Here is a 16,403-nt window from a genome sequence, read left to right on the forward strand (position 1 = left end):
AAAATCCTCGAGGCTCTCTGCTTACACACTATTGACAAATTTAAATTGATGAGGTTTGTCAAAATCCCATCAACCAATGCAGATAAACAACATTAAAATGTAAGTTTAGATGAAAAGGTGCCCCCACCCATTACCATTTTATGATTTTCCACAATGTGAAGCTGCATTATCAAGAAATGTGAGTTGAAAAAAAATTACTTTTTTCTCTCACATAAATTCCGTGATCATGAATTTTATTCCATATATTAAATTTTCAGGCAGTGAGCTGAGAATTCTAGAAGGGTGAATTTCATTTACCTGAACTACAGGGATCACATGTAATTGACTGAGTTGCTATATCACTTCAGAAGGCAGATAAAGGACCATAGGAATGAGATAGAAATCACACATGGCCAGATCTGGTGAGTTTGCAGGTTTTATAAATATTAATAATACAAATACAATTTGATACCAATGTGATAGCTTAACAGTCACTTTTAGTGGATCACATATTTGCAGATTTTAAAAAATGTTGAATTTAAGTTTGCATACACTGTATTGTCAGTACAAGTCTCTGGATTATGAATCCAGTTGTGATGAACCTATCAGTAACAATTTCTACCTATACAGAAACAGTAAAGAAGCTGTGACAATGAAAGTTATGAAGATCTAGAACATGAACAAATACTTGTACACTTACAGATGGTAAAATACGGATCTTGCATGTCACTGGTTTTGAGATTCCTTTAACTAAAGTGGAAAGGATCTAAAATGATGGGAGTAAAAAGTATGAAATTAGTATTCTTAGAAATGTTATTAAAAGCATCATCTCTGGATAACTTTAACAATAACGACCCTTAATTTTTGTTTACCTCCCCCACCTCCACCCCATCAAAGGCTTAAGTGCAGCCAGATGCATTGAACGTTTTTTTATAACATAAAGGAAAATCTTGTTTAAGGAGTCCATAAACCTCTGAGAATATTAAAAGTAACCTCTCACTAGGCATGACCTTCTGACTGTCCAAAAGCGGCTGCTTCTTACATTGAAGGAATCTCAGTAATTCAAACCTTGTGATTCTTCATAGCTCAAAAAAAATCACAGCACCAACCAAATTTAAGACAAAGAAAAACAAAACCAGAGCCTTCTCCACAGATTCATTACATCTCTTTAAATGTTATCAGTGACACTAACTGCAAAACACCAGTTAGGCTGCACTGGGAGGGTTTGGTTCCACACTGTATGAAGGATGTGGTTGTGCTCGAGAGAGTGTAGAGGATACTCACTAGGATGTTGCCTAGATTGGAAACGTTTAGTTATAGTGAGAAGTTGGAATGGCTGGGGTTGTTTTTCCGAGAGAGAAGGTTGAGGGGTGACCCAATAGAAATAAGTAAGATTAGGAGAGGCATAGAAAGGATAGATATTCAAGTTCTTTCTCCCCATGGTCAGGATATGAAACTCAAGATTATGTACGTTTAAGAGCAAAGTTTTAAATGGGATCTGAGGAGTAAGTTTTTTTTTACCCAGAGGGCAAGTGATCTGGAACCCTCACTGCCAGAGCAGATGGAAGAGTCAGACACAATCACTATGTTTAAGAGGCATTTAGATCTGCAAGGCATGGCAGGACACAGCTTAGACGTGGCGGGGTAAAAGGCCAGATTCTGTGTTCTACAACTCGATGACACTGCATTGTACATGTTAAGTATAAAGGAATTCTACAAGTCACAAACCATTGCACAGTAACTAGATTCAAGCCGAAAAATGAGTCAAGGTTTTTGTTACTATATTCTTGCTGAATTTCAGTCAGTAAGCTTTACCTGCAATAGCACACACCCTAATCTTATCACTAATCTTTTTATAAGGGTCTTTATCAAAAGTTTTCCGAAAACTAAAAAAAATTAAGTACTCAAAATTCATTGGATTTCCTTTAATTACTTAACCAACTGTTTCTTCAAAAATGGGTAAGTCAAGCAAGTCTGCTTTACAGATCTAGTAAGTTTGTAAAACAGGATTCCACTTCTGGAAGTACATAGCAATTTTATCTAATCCATTTAGTATTTTCTTATAATTAATATTTTAATAATAAGCATCCCATTACTTCATCTTTTATAACAGCATCGAGTACTTCCCCCAGTCCTGACATTAGGTTAACTAGTCTTTCTGTTTTCTTTCTCTCTCATTTCTAAAAAAATTAGGTTACAATTGTGATTATAACACCACTCCCATTCCAACATGTCCGACCAGGGCCTCCTCTTGCAGGGTGGAGGAACAACATCTCATATTTCATCTAGGTAGCCTCCAAGGTGATGGCATGAACATCGATTTCTCCTTCCTGTAATTTAAAAAAAAATCCCTCTTCCTTCCCTCTTCTATTCTCCATTCTGGCCTCTTACCTCTTCTTCTCCTGCCTACCACCTCCCCCTGATGCCCCTCCTTCTTACCTATCTCCCCAGGTCCACTCTCCTCTCCTATCAAATTACTTTTGCTCTAGCCCTTTACCTTTACCACTCACCTGGCTTCACCGATCACCCTCTAGCTAGTCCTCCTTTCCTTCCCCTCACTTTTTCTATTCTGGCATATTCCCTCTTCCCTCCCAGTCCTGAAGAAAGGGTCCCAGCTCAAAACATTGGCTGTTTATTCATTTTCATAGATGCTGCCTGACCTGCTGAGTTCCTCCAGCATTTCGTGTTACAATGATCATTCTCCAATAATGAAACTATTCCTTAAGTACAGATAAAGGAAAATGATAACCAATACATCCGCAATTTCCAAAGCTATCTCTGTTCTTACTCTGGGATGCAAATTATCAGCTTTCAATTTAATTAATTTCTACAACACTATTTTCTTACTTATACTAATTTCCTTTAGCTTCTCAACTTTATTAGTTTCTTGGTTCCCCACAGTGACTTATATTTCCTCTTCAATGAAAACAGAACAAATACATTTACTGTTCTGCAATTTCTTAATCCCTATTATGAATTCTCTTGTAATCTTTGATTTTTAAATATTTATCGAAGTTTTTACATTCCTCTCAGGGTTATCCCATACTGGATTTTTGCCTCTTAATCAATTTCTTTGTCCTTCTTTGCTGAAATCTAAACTGACCCAAATCTTCATGTTTGCTGCTTATAGGACTCATTTCTGTAGAAAATATTTTCCTGTATTTATTTTTATTGGCCTGATTCCTTATGTATTTTTATGCTAGGCTGGATGGTAAAGCTGTTGTAGCTCCTGGTGTGATCCTAAAGTGTTAGGCACTGCCTGTTCTGTTATTACCATTGCTAACGCATCTATTACTTGGCACGGGACCAAATCTGAGACTCTAACCTCTGACTGCATCACACAATGAACATGCTGTGCAGCTGACAGCCAGCTGGTTTGATCAGCCACACTACCAAGGGCTGTGGCTCCAGTCATCCTGATCTACTGACTGTGATCCTTGTGCATAACAGTTAAAGTCTGTGCAACAGTATGTATATTACAAACTGTAATCTCAAACTGAACGAGTGAGAAAACTCGTTGCTTTTCTGGCCTGAACCTCTTCTAAGGGCAACAGGGTATTAAATCCAGGCTGACAATTCACTGCACATCTGAGAGGGGAACGCAAAGTCAATATTAATTCTAATATCAACATTAGTTAAAAAGAAAATTATTTTTTCAACGTCAGATGCCCCAGAGTATAATAATTCAAATGAACTCCATGCTTGGACAGTGACTTCAGTGCCGGAGCAAAGTGGGAAGATCAGATTCAGGCCGAATCACGGCAGTGGAGTCCGGGCTCCAGAGCATACTGAGGCAATTGAACCCAATGCTGGATGTCGACTTAGGGACTAGGCCAGATTGAAAACGTCAGGATGTCAGGGCCTGAGGTGAGGGATGGGCCGGCCTCAGATTGCCACTCCACGACGTTTAGTTGGCTCTGCACTGAATTATGGGACTCTCTTGCCAACCAGTTCAGAACGCTATTTGCCTGCGGGTTTTTTTTTCTCTGCACATTTGACTGTCTTCCTTTTTTTTATATGGGTTCTTTTTTTTATGGATTCTTTTTTATTACAGGCATGATGTGGTATTTTTTCTCTCTGCACATTGGGTATTCGATGGTCTTTTTTAATATATGGCTTTTTTTTGGGTTTCTTTGTTTTGTGGCTGCTTGTTTAGGAGAAGAATCTCAGTAGGCTATGCAGTAGGGAAAATCTAGGCAGCTTCTAGAGTAGGTCATATGGTTGGCACAACACTGTGGGCCGAAGGGCCTGTAATGTGCTGTAAATTTCTATGTTGTATAATGTATATATACTTCGATAGTAAATGTACTTTGAACTTTGTCTCATTGCTGTTTGATTTGATTTGCTATGCACTGATACAGCTCTTACTCGGGCAACAACACATAGGAGGAGCATGGTTGCAGAGTCATATAGCAATGCAGGACTAATACAAGCCCTGCAGCTCAACATGGTGTCCAGTTAAGTAATGTTTATTTTTTTTCAGAATAAGAACATCGATCATCCCCAGGTATATTATTGGCATAAGCTCCCTTTCCCCCGAATAGTGACATGTACTGAGCCATGGGAACGCTCATGCTCAGGGCTCTGTAACCTTAAGCACACCATCTCAACCACAGTCTATTAAAGTCTCACTAGTGAAATTTTTCATTTGATCCAGCTTCAATAACATGGTTGAGCTCTAACCTTAAGAGCTTTGTTCTGGATTTTCAACAGAGGAAATTATTTCTCTCCATTATACTTAATTTGATCATACTTACCACCTTAATTAGAGACACTTTAATATTTTGGCCTGTGAGGACTGGTACTCAAATCTATGCAATATCCATATAATTAAACACTTTCTCCCAGAACCACCCATTGTAAGTTGAAGAACACAACTGTCTTTACATAAAGGTGGTCTTTTTTTTAAATACTTTATTTTCAAAATTTTCAAAAAAAAAACAATGAGATCAACAAAAACATACCAGCTCAGACATGTATAAAAAAGAAATAAGCAAAAAAAAAGACATAACATTAGAGGGATGCCTATTGTACAAAGTGTTCTAAAATACTAAACATTAAATCTCAAATGAGGGCCGTGAGATATCAGCTGGGGGGAAATTGCTCATCTGCCCCCGGCCTCGTCCAGGTAGGCAAGAAATGCCTACCTGGTCTTAATGCCAGGTTTTATCATTAATTGATGTTCATCATTATTTTCAACAGTAGGTGATGGTAAAGAGAGATTGGTGTAGAGCAGTACTTCTGAGGAAAGTAGAAACCACTGATTGGGAGCGGGACGTTCTTCTCATCCTCTCAGGAGCTCTGTGCTGTTCAGGTTATCTCCAGCTGCCATGCCCATCTACACTTTTCTTCCAATAAGCTTCTGGACACTTTGCCAGTTTCACTCATTTCATTCAGCCATCACAAGTTATCTCTTCTTAAATCCTCAAGTGCTTAAAGGCAATTTTCTCAATCAAAGGGTTTCAGAGATCTCTGTTACTTCTGCCTTGATTTGTCTATTATCCCCATCTCTTACTTCTTTCTTTCAACGTCTTCCTCAAAAACTGCCAATTTGAACCAGGCTCTTCATTATCTTCATAACTCTTCATTATCAACATTTAGCTTTCCTTCTTTCAGGTATTTGCTTTTATGTTCCCCCTCTAAAGTGCTCTAAAGTACCTTGTTTGGACCCCAAATCCCAAATGGTTCAGGCCCCAAAACTCCAAAGCCCAGAGCACTCTAAGTTCCATTACTCTTCCTTTCTGCAACCACCCAGCTCCATAAAGTCTCCAATTAGCCCAGGCTCCAACCTCCTAATTACCCTAGACCCTGGTGCCTCCAGTCAGCCCAGAGATAACCTCTTTTGCTCCTGACCGCCTGATTCACCATACCCATGATGGAGGACCCAGTCTCTATCAGTCCATCCCTACACCCAACTGTTTGCATAATTACAGAGGTTCTGATCGCACTTACAACTGCTGAAATTCCACCCCTGCTCCCAATCACTGATCCTCCTGAACCTGGCCTTGTCTCAGGTGCTACTTATTCATTTATGAACAAGAGTAAGTCTTCAGACATCACACTGAAATGGTCTTTAGCCTGCTGCTCCCTCAATCATCTAACACACCAATTAATGAACATTAGAGTTTCTACACCATGAGTCTTCAGCCTACGTTCCCTTTTACTAGCTTGGCATCTTTAACGGCTCTGATAAACTAATCATCATTCACAGCCAAGAAAAGAATAAACAGAATCGAAATCCTGTCAAACTGCGGCCCCTTTCAGTGAAGTCATTGCACACTTGTAAGTTTCAATTTACTCTATTTAAGCACAGATTAAAACATTCCACAGGTGTTTGGAAGTAAGCACCTTGGGCAGAAATATCCTTCAAGAACAGCAGGGCTCTTTTTCAAACCTTACCATACGTACATCATTGCATACCTGTCAGTTATCACCCAAGGAATTCAAACATCTGTAAAAACAGTCTGAGGGAAAAGCTTTCAGCTCCTCAGACAAAATGAAGTAAAGAGAAACTGGCAGGAGCTGAATCCTGCAAACACAATCAGCAAGTAAACAGAAGTTAGCACCAATGACTGCCATTAAGCAATGTTTCTTCTACGTGTATTTATTTATTCCACATGGTTATTCCTCCAGAATAAACTCCATTGCTGGGTGCTTGTGGCCCAACTTGTTTCCTCTCCTAGCACTGATTTTATTTCCAAGTATTTAACTTTAATATTAAAACTGTGCTGTTAAGGAGTTACAGTATAAGCCTTGAATAAATCCATGTTACTGATGGGATTCTGCTGAACATGATTGATAATACTTAATAGTAAGTAGCAGAAAAGATATCTATTGAAAGTCACAGTTATAATGCTCCTTGTTTTCTTCTGCTTTGCACTGTTCAGTTCATCTTTTGTATTCAATTGCGAAGTGCGTCAACAAGGATTCCTGAGACAACCTGTGGATCGAGAGGCCATACTGGATCCAGCACAAGTAAACGAACCTGGTCAGGTGACTAATCTCTTGATGGGTGAGCATCTCGGAGGCAGTGATCACGACTCCCTGACCTTTCGCATGGCCCTGGACAAGGATGGGAATAGATGATATAGGAAAGTATTTAATTGGGGCAGGGCTAATTATGACGGTATTAGGCAGAAACCCGAGGACATACATTGGGAACAGATGTTCTCAGGGAAGCGTACAGCAGAAATGTGGAAGTTGTTTAGGGAGGATTTCCATGGGGTTGTGGATAGGATTGTCCAAATGAGACAGGGAAAGGATGGTAGGGTGATACGGCTCACAAGAGAGGTAGAATATTTAGTTAAGAGGAAGAAGGAAGCATACTTAAGGTTAGGAAATGAAAATTAGACTGGATTTACAAGATAGCAAGCAAGGAACTTAAGAAGGGACTTAAAAATGTGCCAGAAGGGGACATGAGAAGGCCTTGGCAAGTAGGATTAAGGTAAACTCTAAGGTGTCTAGGAGGATGACTAAATTGAAGGTAGATCAGGGATAAAAGAGGAAATAGGTGTCTGGAGTTGGAGGAAGTAGGGGAGGTTCTCAATGAATATTTCTTTCAGGGGGCAGAGGGACAGGTGAATGTGGGGTCAGTGTAAAAGAGATTATTGTTCTGGACCATGTCAAGGTCGAGAAAGTGGCAGCCTTGGAGCTTCTGAAAAACATTAGATAAGTCCCCGGGGCCAAAAAGATGACCCGGGAGTTGACGGAAGTGATTGCTAGGTTGTTGACAATGATCTCTGCGTCCTCCCTGGACGCACTGGAGGATGGGAAATGTTATTCTATTGTTCATGAAAAGTAATAGGGATTATCCTAGGAGTTATAGACCACTGGGTCTTATGATAGTGGTTGGCCAACTAATGGAGAGGATTCTTAAGAGACAGGCTTTACGAGAAGCATTGTCTTATTAGGGATAGTCAGCATGGCTTTGTAAGGGGCAGGTTTTCAAAAAGGTGACAAAACAAATTGATGAAGTTAGAGCTGTGGATGTGGTGTATATGCATTTTAGTAAGGCATTTGACAGGATTCTCCATGGTAGGCTCACCAGTACATCATGAGGCATGGGATCCTGGGAAACTTGGCTGCATGGATTTAGAATTAGCTTGCCCACAGAAGGCACAGGGTGGTAGTAAATGGAATGCACTATGTCTGAAAGTTGGTGACTAGTGGCATTCTGCCAGGATACATTCTGGTACTCCTATTCTTTGTGATTTTTTTTTTATAAATGACTAGACTCAGGAAATGGTAAGGTGGGTTAGTAAGTTTGCAGATAATATGGAAGTTTATTGTGTTGTGGATATTGTAGAAGGTTGTTGTAGGTTATAACGAGATGTAGACAGCAAGCAGAGCTGGACAGATAAATGGCAGGTGGATTTCAATCTGGAAAAGTGTAAAGTGATACACTTTGGGAGATCTAACTTGAAGGCAGAGTACTAGGTTAACGGCAGGATTCTTAGCAGTGTGAAAGAACATAGGGACCTTGGGTGGTCCAAGTAAATGGATTGCTCAAAGTTGCTGTGCGTTGATAAAGTGGTTGAGAACGTGTTGGCCTTCGTTAGTTAGGTCCTTGAGTTCAAGAGCAATGAGGAAGCTTTTGAGAAGGTGTAGAGGAGATTTACCATGATTACAGAACACGTCTTTGGGGAAAAGGGTGAGCAAGCTCAGGATTTTCTCTTTGGAGTGAAGGAGAATGAGAGATTACTTGATATGAAAGGCATAGACAGAGTGGATGGATAACGCCTTTTTCTGAAGGCAGCAATGAGCCATATCAGAGGACATTTGTTTCAGGCGAGTGGAAGAAAATTTAGGGGGAGATGTCTTAGGTAGGTTGTTTTTCCAGAGTGGTAGGTGCCTGGAACACACTGCTGGCGGCGTGGTGCAAGTTGTGGATAGGGACATTTAAGAAACTCTTAGATAGGCACAGGGATGTAAGAAAATGGTGGGTTTTGGGTTGTGTCTGAGGGAAGGGTTAAACTGATCATGGAGTAGGTTTATATAGGTCAACACAACATCATGGGCCAAAAGACCCGTACAGTGCTGTTCTAAAAGTGTGCCTTGTTTTTTAACAGGATGATCAAGAATTTTTATAAATCAAAGGAAACAATTACCAAATGAACAAAGTGTTTTCTTTGATATTTTCAATGCCAACTGAAGGGCACAACACCAAGCAAATATGACTGACTTAACTTAAAGAACTAACTGAAGTTATTTTTGCTTTGTTTTACTTTTACCTACTTAATACAATATAGAAAGGGGCCATTTAGTCCATTGAGTCCATATCAGTTCTGGCTAAGCATTCAACAGTCCGCTTCATGCTCTCATTTCCCAAAACCCTTGTATCTTATTCTCTGTCACTTACCAATTCCTGTTTGATTCTTTTGCTGTTTGCCTACATTAAGAAGTAATTTTAGGGTTGCCAATTAACCTGCTGTTATATCATTGGGGCATTGGAGGAAACTAGAACAATTGACAGAAGCCCACATGGTCACAGGGAGAATGTACCAACTCCACAAATGGTGCAGCTGAAGTCACTCCCAGTCCCTGGAGGTTTCAGGCGGGCGTGCTAACTGTTGCATCACCCATACAAAAACAAGTTATAAATTTAGTAAAGCTATATATAGGCTTTTTCAACTTACTGCCTCCCACACATCATCAGGGATTCTCAACTTCAGAGAGATGGAACAATGAGCTAATAAAACTCTATGGCTCCAGTAATAAAACACTCTTGTAACAACACATTGCACAAATGGACAAAAACTCTCATAGTCCCATTTTGTGATCTTCTTTCTCTCTTGCCCTCCTCCAGCATATTCTTTTCATTTTCTCTGCCACCCTTCGGGTAGTTCCTCTCTATCTCTTCCCCCACTTTGAACTTATTGAATACGTATTCCTGTCATTGGGGAAATCCAGGACTAGGGACATTGCTTCTGCATAAGGAGTCATTCTTTTAGGGCAGAGGAAAGGAGGAATTTCTCCTCTCAGAAGGATACCAGACTCTGGAATTCTGTATACTAGAGAGCTGTGGAGGTAGAATAACATATTTAAGGCAGAGGTGGACAGACCTTTATTCTATGGCGGTAGCTAGGTTTATGAGGAAAGCTCAAAAAAGTGAAACCGAGGCCAAGTACTGATTAACTACAAACTTAATCGGTGACATTAGGCACCTTGGGCCTATGGCTAACTCCTGCTTCTACTTTCTTTTAATGTGTGATTTTTTTTCTAATGCTTGTTTGTGTGGCCCTCTCTCAACATCTGGCACTGTGTTTGACTGTCTGTCTGTCTATCTCTCCTACTGCTGGTTTTCCCCTTGCACAAGTACTTAACTGAGTGGAAACCCCAGACAATCAGACCAACACAGTGTAGATGTGTTAACTAAATGGAAGAAGGGGAGTACGAAACAATTTAAATCTCTTATTCTCATGTCTCTTTTTCCCTTTTCAAAGTGGCTGGGGTCCTGTTGGAGTCCATGATCTACAGCTATGTTCTTGTTCAAACTATGTTCTTCATTGGCGGTGGGTTCTCGCTTTCCGAATTTGCCAAGCAACCTGCATTGAGATCTCCAGCAGTGGCTTAGAAAACATGCACTTTTGGGGTGCAGTCCTGAGCACAACCCGATTCCTCGCCAATGTTGCCGATTCAAGGCCGCAGCTGTCAGAGGCCTCTGCACTCGAGTGATCTTCCTCTCCCTCTCCCCTCTCTTGTGAGAGTCTGTTGCCTGCAGATTGTAACATTGGAACAGTGAGGTGCTAGCCTCCTCTTTCACAGTGGTAGGAGCGAGATTTCTCTTTCCCTCGCTAGTGAGAGAAAGGGTCTGTTGAGGTGTTGAAATGTTGGAATTGGCAGTAGCTTTTGATGGGCACTAGGTCACGATCTCTGGATGCTTGCTACTGCTTGCATGATGGCTGGTGGGAAGTTGATGCTTTTGATGGAGCAAGATGGGAGGGAGAGAGGGGAGGGTCGACACTTCTGCTGCTGCTTGTGTCGGGGAGGGGGAGTTCGGGGTTCTGGGTCTTTCTGTCATTCATTCTTTGGGTATTTTTTCCCTCTCTGTTTCGTGGCATAAGGATTTCAGGTTGTATACTGTATACACTCTGATATTAAATTAGGGTTAGCCACAGAGTACAGGTGAACTAACGGAACGGAAACCCCGAGGTAATGAGGCACTACCTCAGCAAGACACCACGGGACGTGAAGAATCACTGTGTACTGCATGGAAGTTTCTCCCAGGTTGCAGGAGTGTTGCTTGGGATACCACAGGTTCCTCTTAAAAATAAGAGGAATAGAAATTATAATTCTGTTCTCGGTGCAGATTTACAAAAATAACAAATTTTCTCCTCTCATGACATCAAGACCTCCCCGTGAAGTACCTCTGAAGTTTAGTCAGTCTTGTAGGAAAATGAGGCAATGCATAAACATACGGTGAGGAAAGAATGATTTTCAGTCACACTATAACAAGACAGTAAGGCTCAAGGGAGTCCTTCACTGCCACGAAAACAACCTTTTGACATGTATGCCAAGCCCGCTGTTATGTATGCAATGCAAATCTAACCTTGCTAATGCGTTCCATTTCTCCTACCTACTTTCCACAGATTACTCAAGTGTGGTTAAAATGGCCAATGAACACATCATTTTATATGGAGGTCCCACCGGGAGACATACTTCTGAGTTGCTGATGGAAGCCAGCTCCTGCTTGTAAAAATACTTTACAAAAATCCCAACAGAAATAGCAACTCAACTGGTGATGACCTCCCTATGTTTGATTGTTAGTGATTAAATACACATCTCACAGGGTTACAGAGCACAGATGTATCTTAACTGCCTATTCATGTAATACACACAAAATGCTGGTGAACGCAGCAGGCCAGACAGCATCCATAGGAAGAAGCACAGTTCACGTTTCGGGCTGAGACCCTTTGTCAGGACTAACTAAAAGAAGAGATAATAAGTGATTTGAAAGTGTGAGGGGGAGGGGGAGATCTGAAATGATAGGAGAGGACAGGAGGGGGAGGGATGGAGCCAAGAGCTGGAAAGTTGATTGGCAAAAGGGATACAAGGCTAGAGAAGGGAGAGGATCATGGGACAGGAGGCCTAGGGGGAAAGAAAGGGAGAGGGAGTGCCAGAGGAAGATGGAGAGCAGGCAAGGAGTGATTGTGAGAGGGACAGAGAGAGAAAAGAGAGAGAGAGAAAAAAGGGAAAAAATAATAAATAAATAAGGGATGGGGTAAGAACGGGAGGAGGGACATTAACGGAAGTTAGAGAAGTCAATGTTCATGTCATCAAGTTGGAGGCTACCCAGACAGAATACAAGGTGTTGTTCCTATTCATGTACCAGTTACAGTTTGGTTCAGAGATAATAATGACCTAATTTTCAAGTAATACTGTGGCTCAGCAAGGATTTTTTTTCATCTTAATTAATCTCTTAATGTAGCACTTCAAGGATAACAATAATTCTAACCAGAATAATGAAGTCTAGTAACAAAAAATTTCAACCAAAAACACCATACAAAAGGATCACTCTGCCCTCTTGTGATAGCTCAGTGAATTGAAGGAGGAGTCAAGCGTTACAACCCAGACAAGTATGCTTATGCTCTCAGTTACATAACCATTGAAACCATTGATGAATGTGGGTGATTGTGTGATTCCTACCCTCCAATATGCTTCCAAGGTCCAAGCAAAATACTGAAAAGAGAAAACTAATGCTGCCTTTGGAAAACCTTCTAAATTCACTGAAAGGATTCACCACCTCGAGTTGGACTGTACCCGACCTCCTTTTAGATAATATCCTACATTCTGTTAATTCAGCTGGTCCAGCAGCTTATAGTTGCTCACAACAACCTTCTGCAATGTTTAGCAAGAGCATCCCCTTTAAGGAATGCCCCCTCAGAGATAAGAACTCTGAGGAACGTTAAGCCAATCAGAATAAAACTACTTTATTCTGTAGGTAAAAGTATCAAATTTTATAAAGCAAAAGTACATCCTAAAGTCCTGAGCACCAAAGACAAACAGCCTGTATTCTAATACTCAAAATATGTGTGGAGTTCACAACAAAGTCCAGCTATTTAAATGAATCTATAGTTTAAAATGCAAATTAAACAGGTATGATTTGGGGAAAAATATAAACACAGAGCTCTAGATAAAGAATTATGAATAAGCTATATGATACTGCGCTCCTAATACTTTCCTGGGGAAATTACCACATTATGTTCCCTGTAGATATCTGCAAATTAGGAGGATATCAACATTATATTATTATGCAATAAAAGAATATAATTTAATAGAAGCAGGCAAGTAGACAAGAAATTTCTAAGTGTAAATAGTGCAACGGACTTACCTGTTGACCATGAAGAATGCTACATATGATAAGAATGATATTTGAACACTAGTTAAGGAAGACTATTGTTGAACTAATGCAAGAGTTCCTACTATACAACCATAGCCCTGTCTCATACTTCTAGTAAGGATCAACTTATGTGAAGGCAAATAATTTGAACTTCATTCACTTCAGGAATATTACAGTTTCCTTTAAAATAATGATTCCTTCCTTCCTTCCTTGCACCCTTAACTCCTGGTGGAGTTGTTGGGGCACCGTCGTGACAAGCTTTGCACCAGTCTGTTCCATCTGTCGCGGTTATGTACCAGAGCCTGGGTCACCGCAAATGTTTTCCCTATCCATTCTTTAGCGTTGTCCATCCACCATTTCCTCTGTCTACCTCTCCTTCTTTTCTCCTCCACAGTTCCTTGTAGAACGGTCTTTGCAAGGCCACTGGATCTTGTTATGTGATCGTACCATCTCAGCTTTCTTTTCTTCACCGTTGTGAGAAGGTCTTCATGGGGGCCAATGTGGTGCTGGATGGTCTTGCGGACCTGCTGGTTTGTGATGTGGTCCAAGTATGAGATGCCCAAAATGTCGCGATAGCATCTCATTTCTAGTGCCTGTATCTTCCTCTGTAGCTCTGCTGTGAGGGTCCATGTCTCACATGCGTACAGGAAGATGGAGAATAACAATGCATGCAGGAGTCTGATCTTGTACTTCATAGTGATGTTGCTGTCCCTCCATATTGTCTTGAGTTTGGATAGTGCAGTCATTGTCTGTGCTGTTCTTGCCAGGACCTCTGGTCTTGATCCTTCATCACTGATGATTGCCCTCGGGTACTTGAACTGCTGCACTGTCTCAAGTTTATGACCATGGACTGAGATGTCTGTTGTGATGGCACCGTTGGCATTTCCCATGAGCTTGGTTTTCTTGGCACTTATTTCCATTCCAAACTTTGTGGAGGCTCTGTCAAGATGGCTGACCAGGTTGGCCAGTTTGTCCTCTTTTCCTGCAAGTCCATCAATGTCGTCAGCAAATCTTAGGTTTGTGATGTTCCTCCCTCCGATGTTGACTGTGCCTACATGATCTTCAAGGGCAAAAACCATGATTCTTTCCAGGAAGACACTGAAGAGAGTGGGGGAGAGGAGGCAGCCCTGACGGACTCCTACAGAGGTATGGAACCACTCCCCGATGGTGCCCTGAGCGAGTACTGCACTGGTTGCCTTGGTGTAAAGCTGATGGATTATATGAATCAGCTTCTGCCCCATGTTGAATTTCTTCATGGCGGTCCATAAGGCATCATGCCAGACTCTGTCAAACTCCTTCTTGAAGTCTATGAAGATGTGGTAAAACTCTCTCTGGTGCTGAAGGTGTTTCTTACAAAGGGTGCAGAGGTTGAAAATCTGCTCAGTAGTGCTTCTGCCCTTACAGAAGCCTGCTTGGTCCTCGGCAGTGATGTCTTCTGCCTGAGGTTTCAGTCTGCTCAAGATGATTCTGAGCATTACGTTGCTTACATGACTGATCAAACTGATGGTATGGTAATTCTGGCAAAGTTGGAGATTGCCTTTCTTGGGAAGCACAGTGATCAGCGACTGAGTCCAAGGTGTTGGCCATTCACCTGTCTGCCAGATCTTATTACAGATAGTGGTAAGTATGTCTATCGTGGCCTCTCCTCCATGCTTCAGCAGTTCAGCAGGGATGTTGTCAACTCCTGCTGACTTCCCGCACTTCAGTGATCGTATTGCAGCTTCAACGTCTTCACGCATGATTGGATAGTCATTCTCATTGGAAGATTCCTGCACATAGAGCACACTTGGATCCCCTTTGCTCTGGTAGTTGTACAGTTCTGAACAGTACTCTGTCCACCTTTCCATTATTTTCTTTCCTTCTGTGAGACTTTTGCCATTTTTGTCTTGGATGGTGTTCACTTTGGCTTGTTTTTCTTTGGTAAGATCTTTCACCAGTTGGAATGCCTTCTTTGTGTTGTTGTTGGAGAGGCTGTCTTCAATGTCTGCACATTGTTCAGCTATCCATCTTTGCTTTGCTTCCTTCATTTCCATCCTGACTTCCTTGTTGATTTTCCTGTATTCTGTTCTTCCCTCTGCTGTGTTTTTCATCTTTTTTAATTTCCTTCTTGCGTCACACATATCCAGTATCTTGTTAGTGACCCATGGTTTAGACTTGCAATGGCTTTGCCCCAGGATCTTGCTTGCTGTTTCTGTCATCACTGTGTTAATGTTATTTGTGGTGGTCTCCAGGTCTTCATCAAAGAGGAGTATTGATGCAAACTTCCCCCAACTGCTGCCTGAAATTCTTCAGAAGAATCGAAACAGGAGATCCGTGGCAGAGAGAACATCACAATCGCCACATGGAATGTAAGAACGCTGAACCAAGCAGGGAAACTCAAGGAACTCATGCATGCAATGGAAAGATACAAATGGCACCTCCTCAGGCTCTGTGAAGCCAGATGGAAGAATGCTGGAGAAGTGCAAACTGAAGAAGGACATGTACTCTATTATAGCGGAGAAGAGAATAGACATGAAAATGGCGTAGGGTTCCTAGTCAACAAATCCATCAAGAATGCAGTCCTAGAATGCCAACCAGTGTCAAGCAGGCTCATGACCATCCACCTGCGAGTAAAGCCATTCAACATCACAGTGGCACAAGTCCACGCCCCAACAACAGAATACGACGATGAACACATTGAAGAATTCTATAAGAAACTACAAGATGTCATCGACAAGGTGGACAAAAAAGATATTTTGATCATTCAGGGTGACTGGAATGCCAAGGTGGGCAGAGACACACAAGATGAGTGGGGGGATCTCACCGGCCCCTCATGCAATGCCACCTCCAAAGAGGGGGACTACGCCTGCTGGAATTTGCCAGTTATAACAACACGGTGCTGTCGAACACACTTGGAGAGCACAAAGCATCTCGAAGATGGACCTGGCATGCCCCCAGTGGTCAACATCACCAGATTAGCTACATCCTGGTGCAAAGACAGCATAAATCTGGTGTGAACAGATCGAAGACCAGAACATTCCTAGTACCAGACGTGGGTAGTGACCATAACCTTATCATGATGAACATCAGAGTGCGCTTGAGGAGA

The 16,403-nt window shown here is 41.5% G+C and overlaps 1 protein-coding gene across 8 annotated transcripts in view; it reads right to left on the reverse strand.

The window, feature by feature from the left end:
• dus2 (dihydrouridine synthase 2) overlaps nt 1–16,403 on the reverse strand; it is a 151,139-nt gene that overhangs the window by 51,182 nt on the left and 83,554 nt on the right. For all 8 annotated transcript variants that reach the window (XM_063066820.1, XM_063066823.1, XM_063066825.1 and 5 more), the window contains one exon: nt 680–745. In XM_063066820.1, the coding sequence (XP_062922890.1) occupies nt 680–745 (66 nt within the window). The remainder of the gene's footprint in view (nt 1–679; nt 746–16,403) is intronic.

The sequence above is a fragment of the Mobula hypostoma genome, chromosome 14 (assembly GCF_963921235.1).
Source record: "Mobula hypostoma chromosome 14, sMobHyp1.1, whole genome shotgun sequence".
NCBI lineage: Eukaryota > Metazoa > Chordata > Chondrichthyes > Myliobatiformes > Myliobatidae > Mobula > Mobula hypostoma.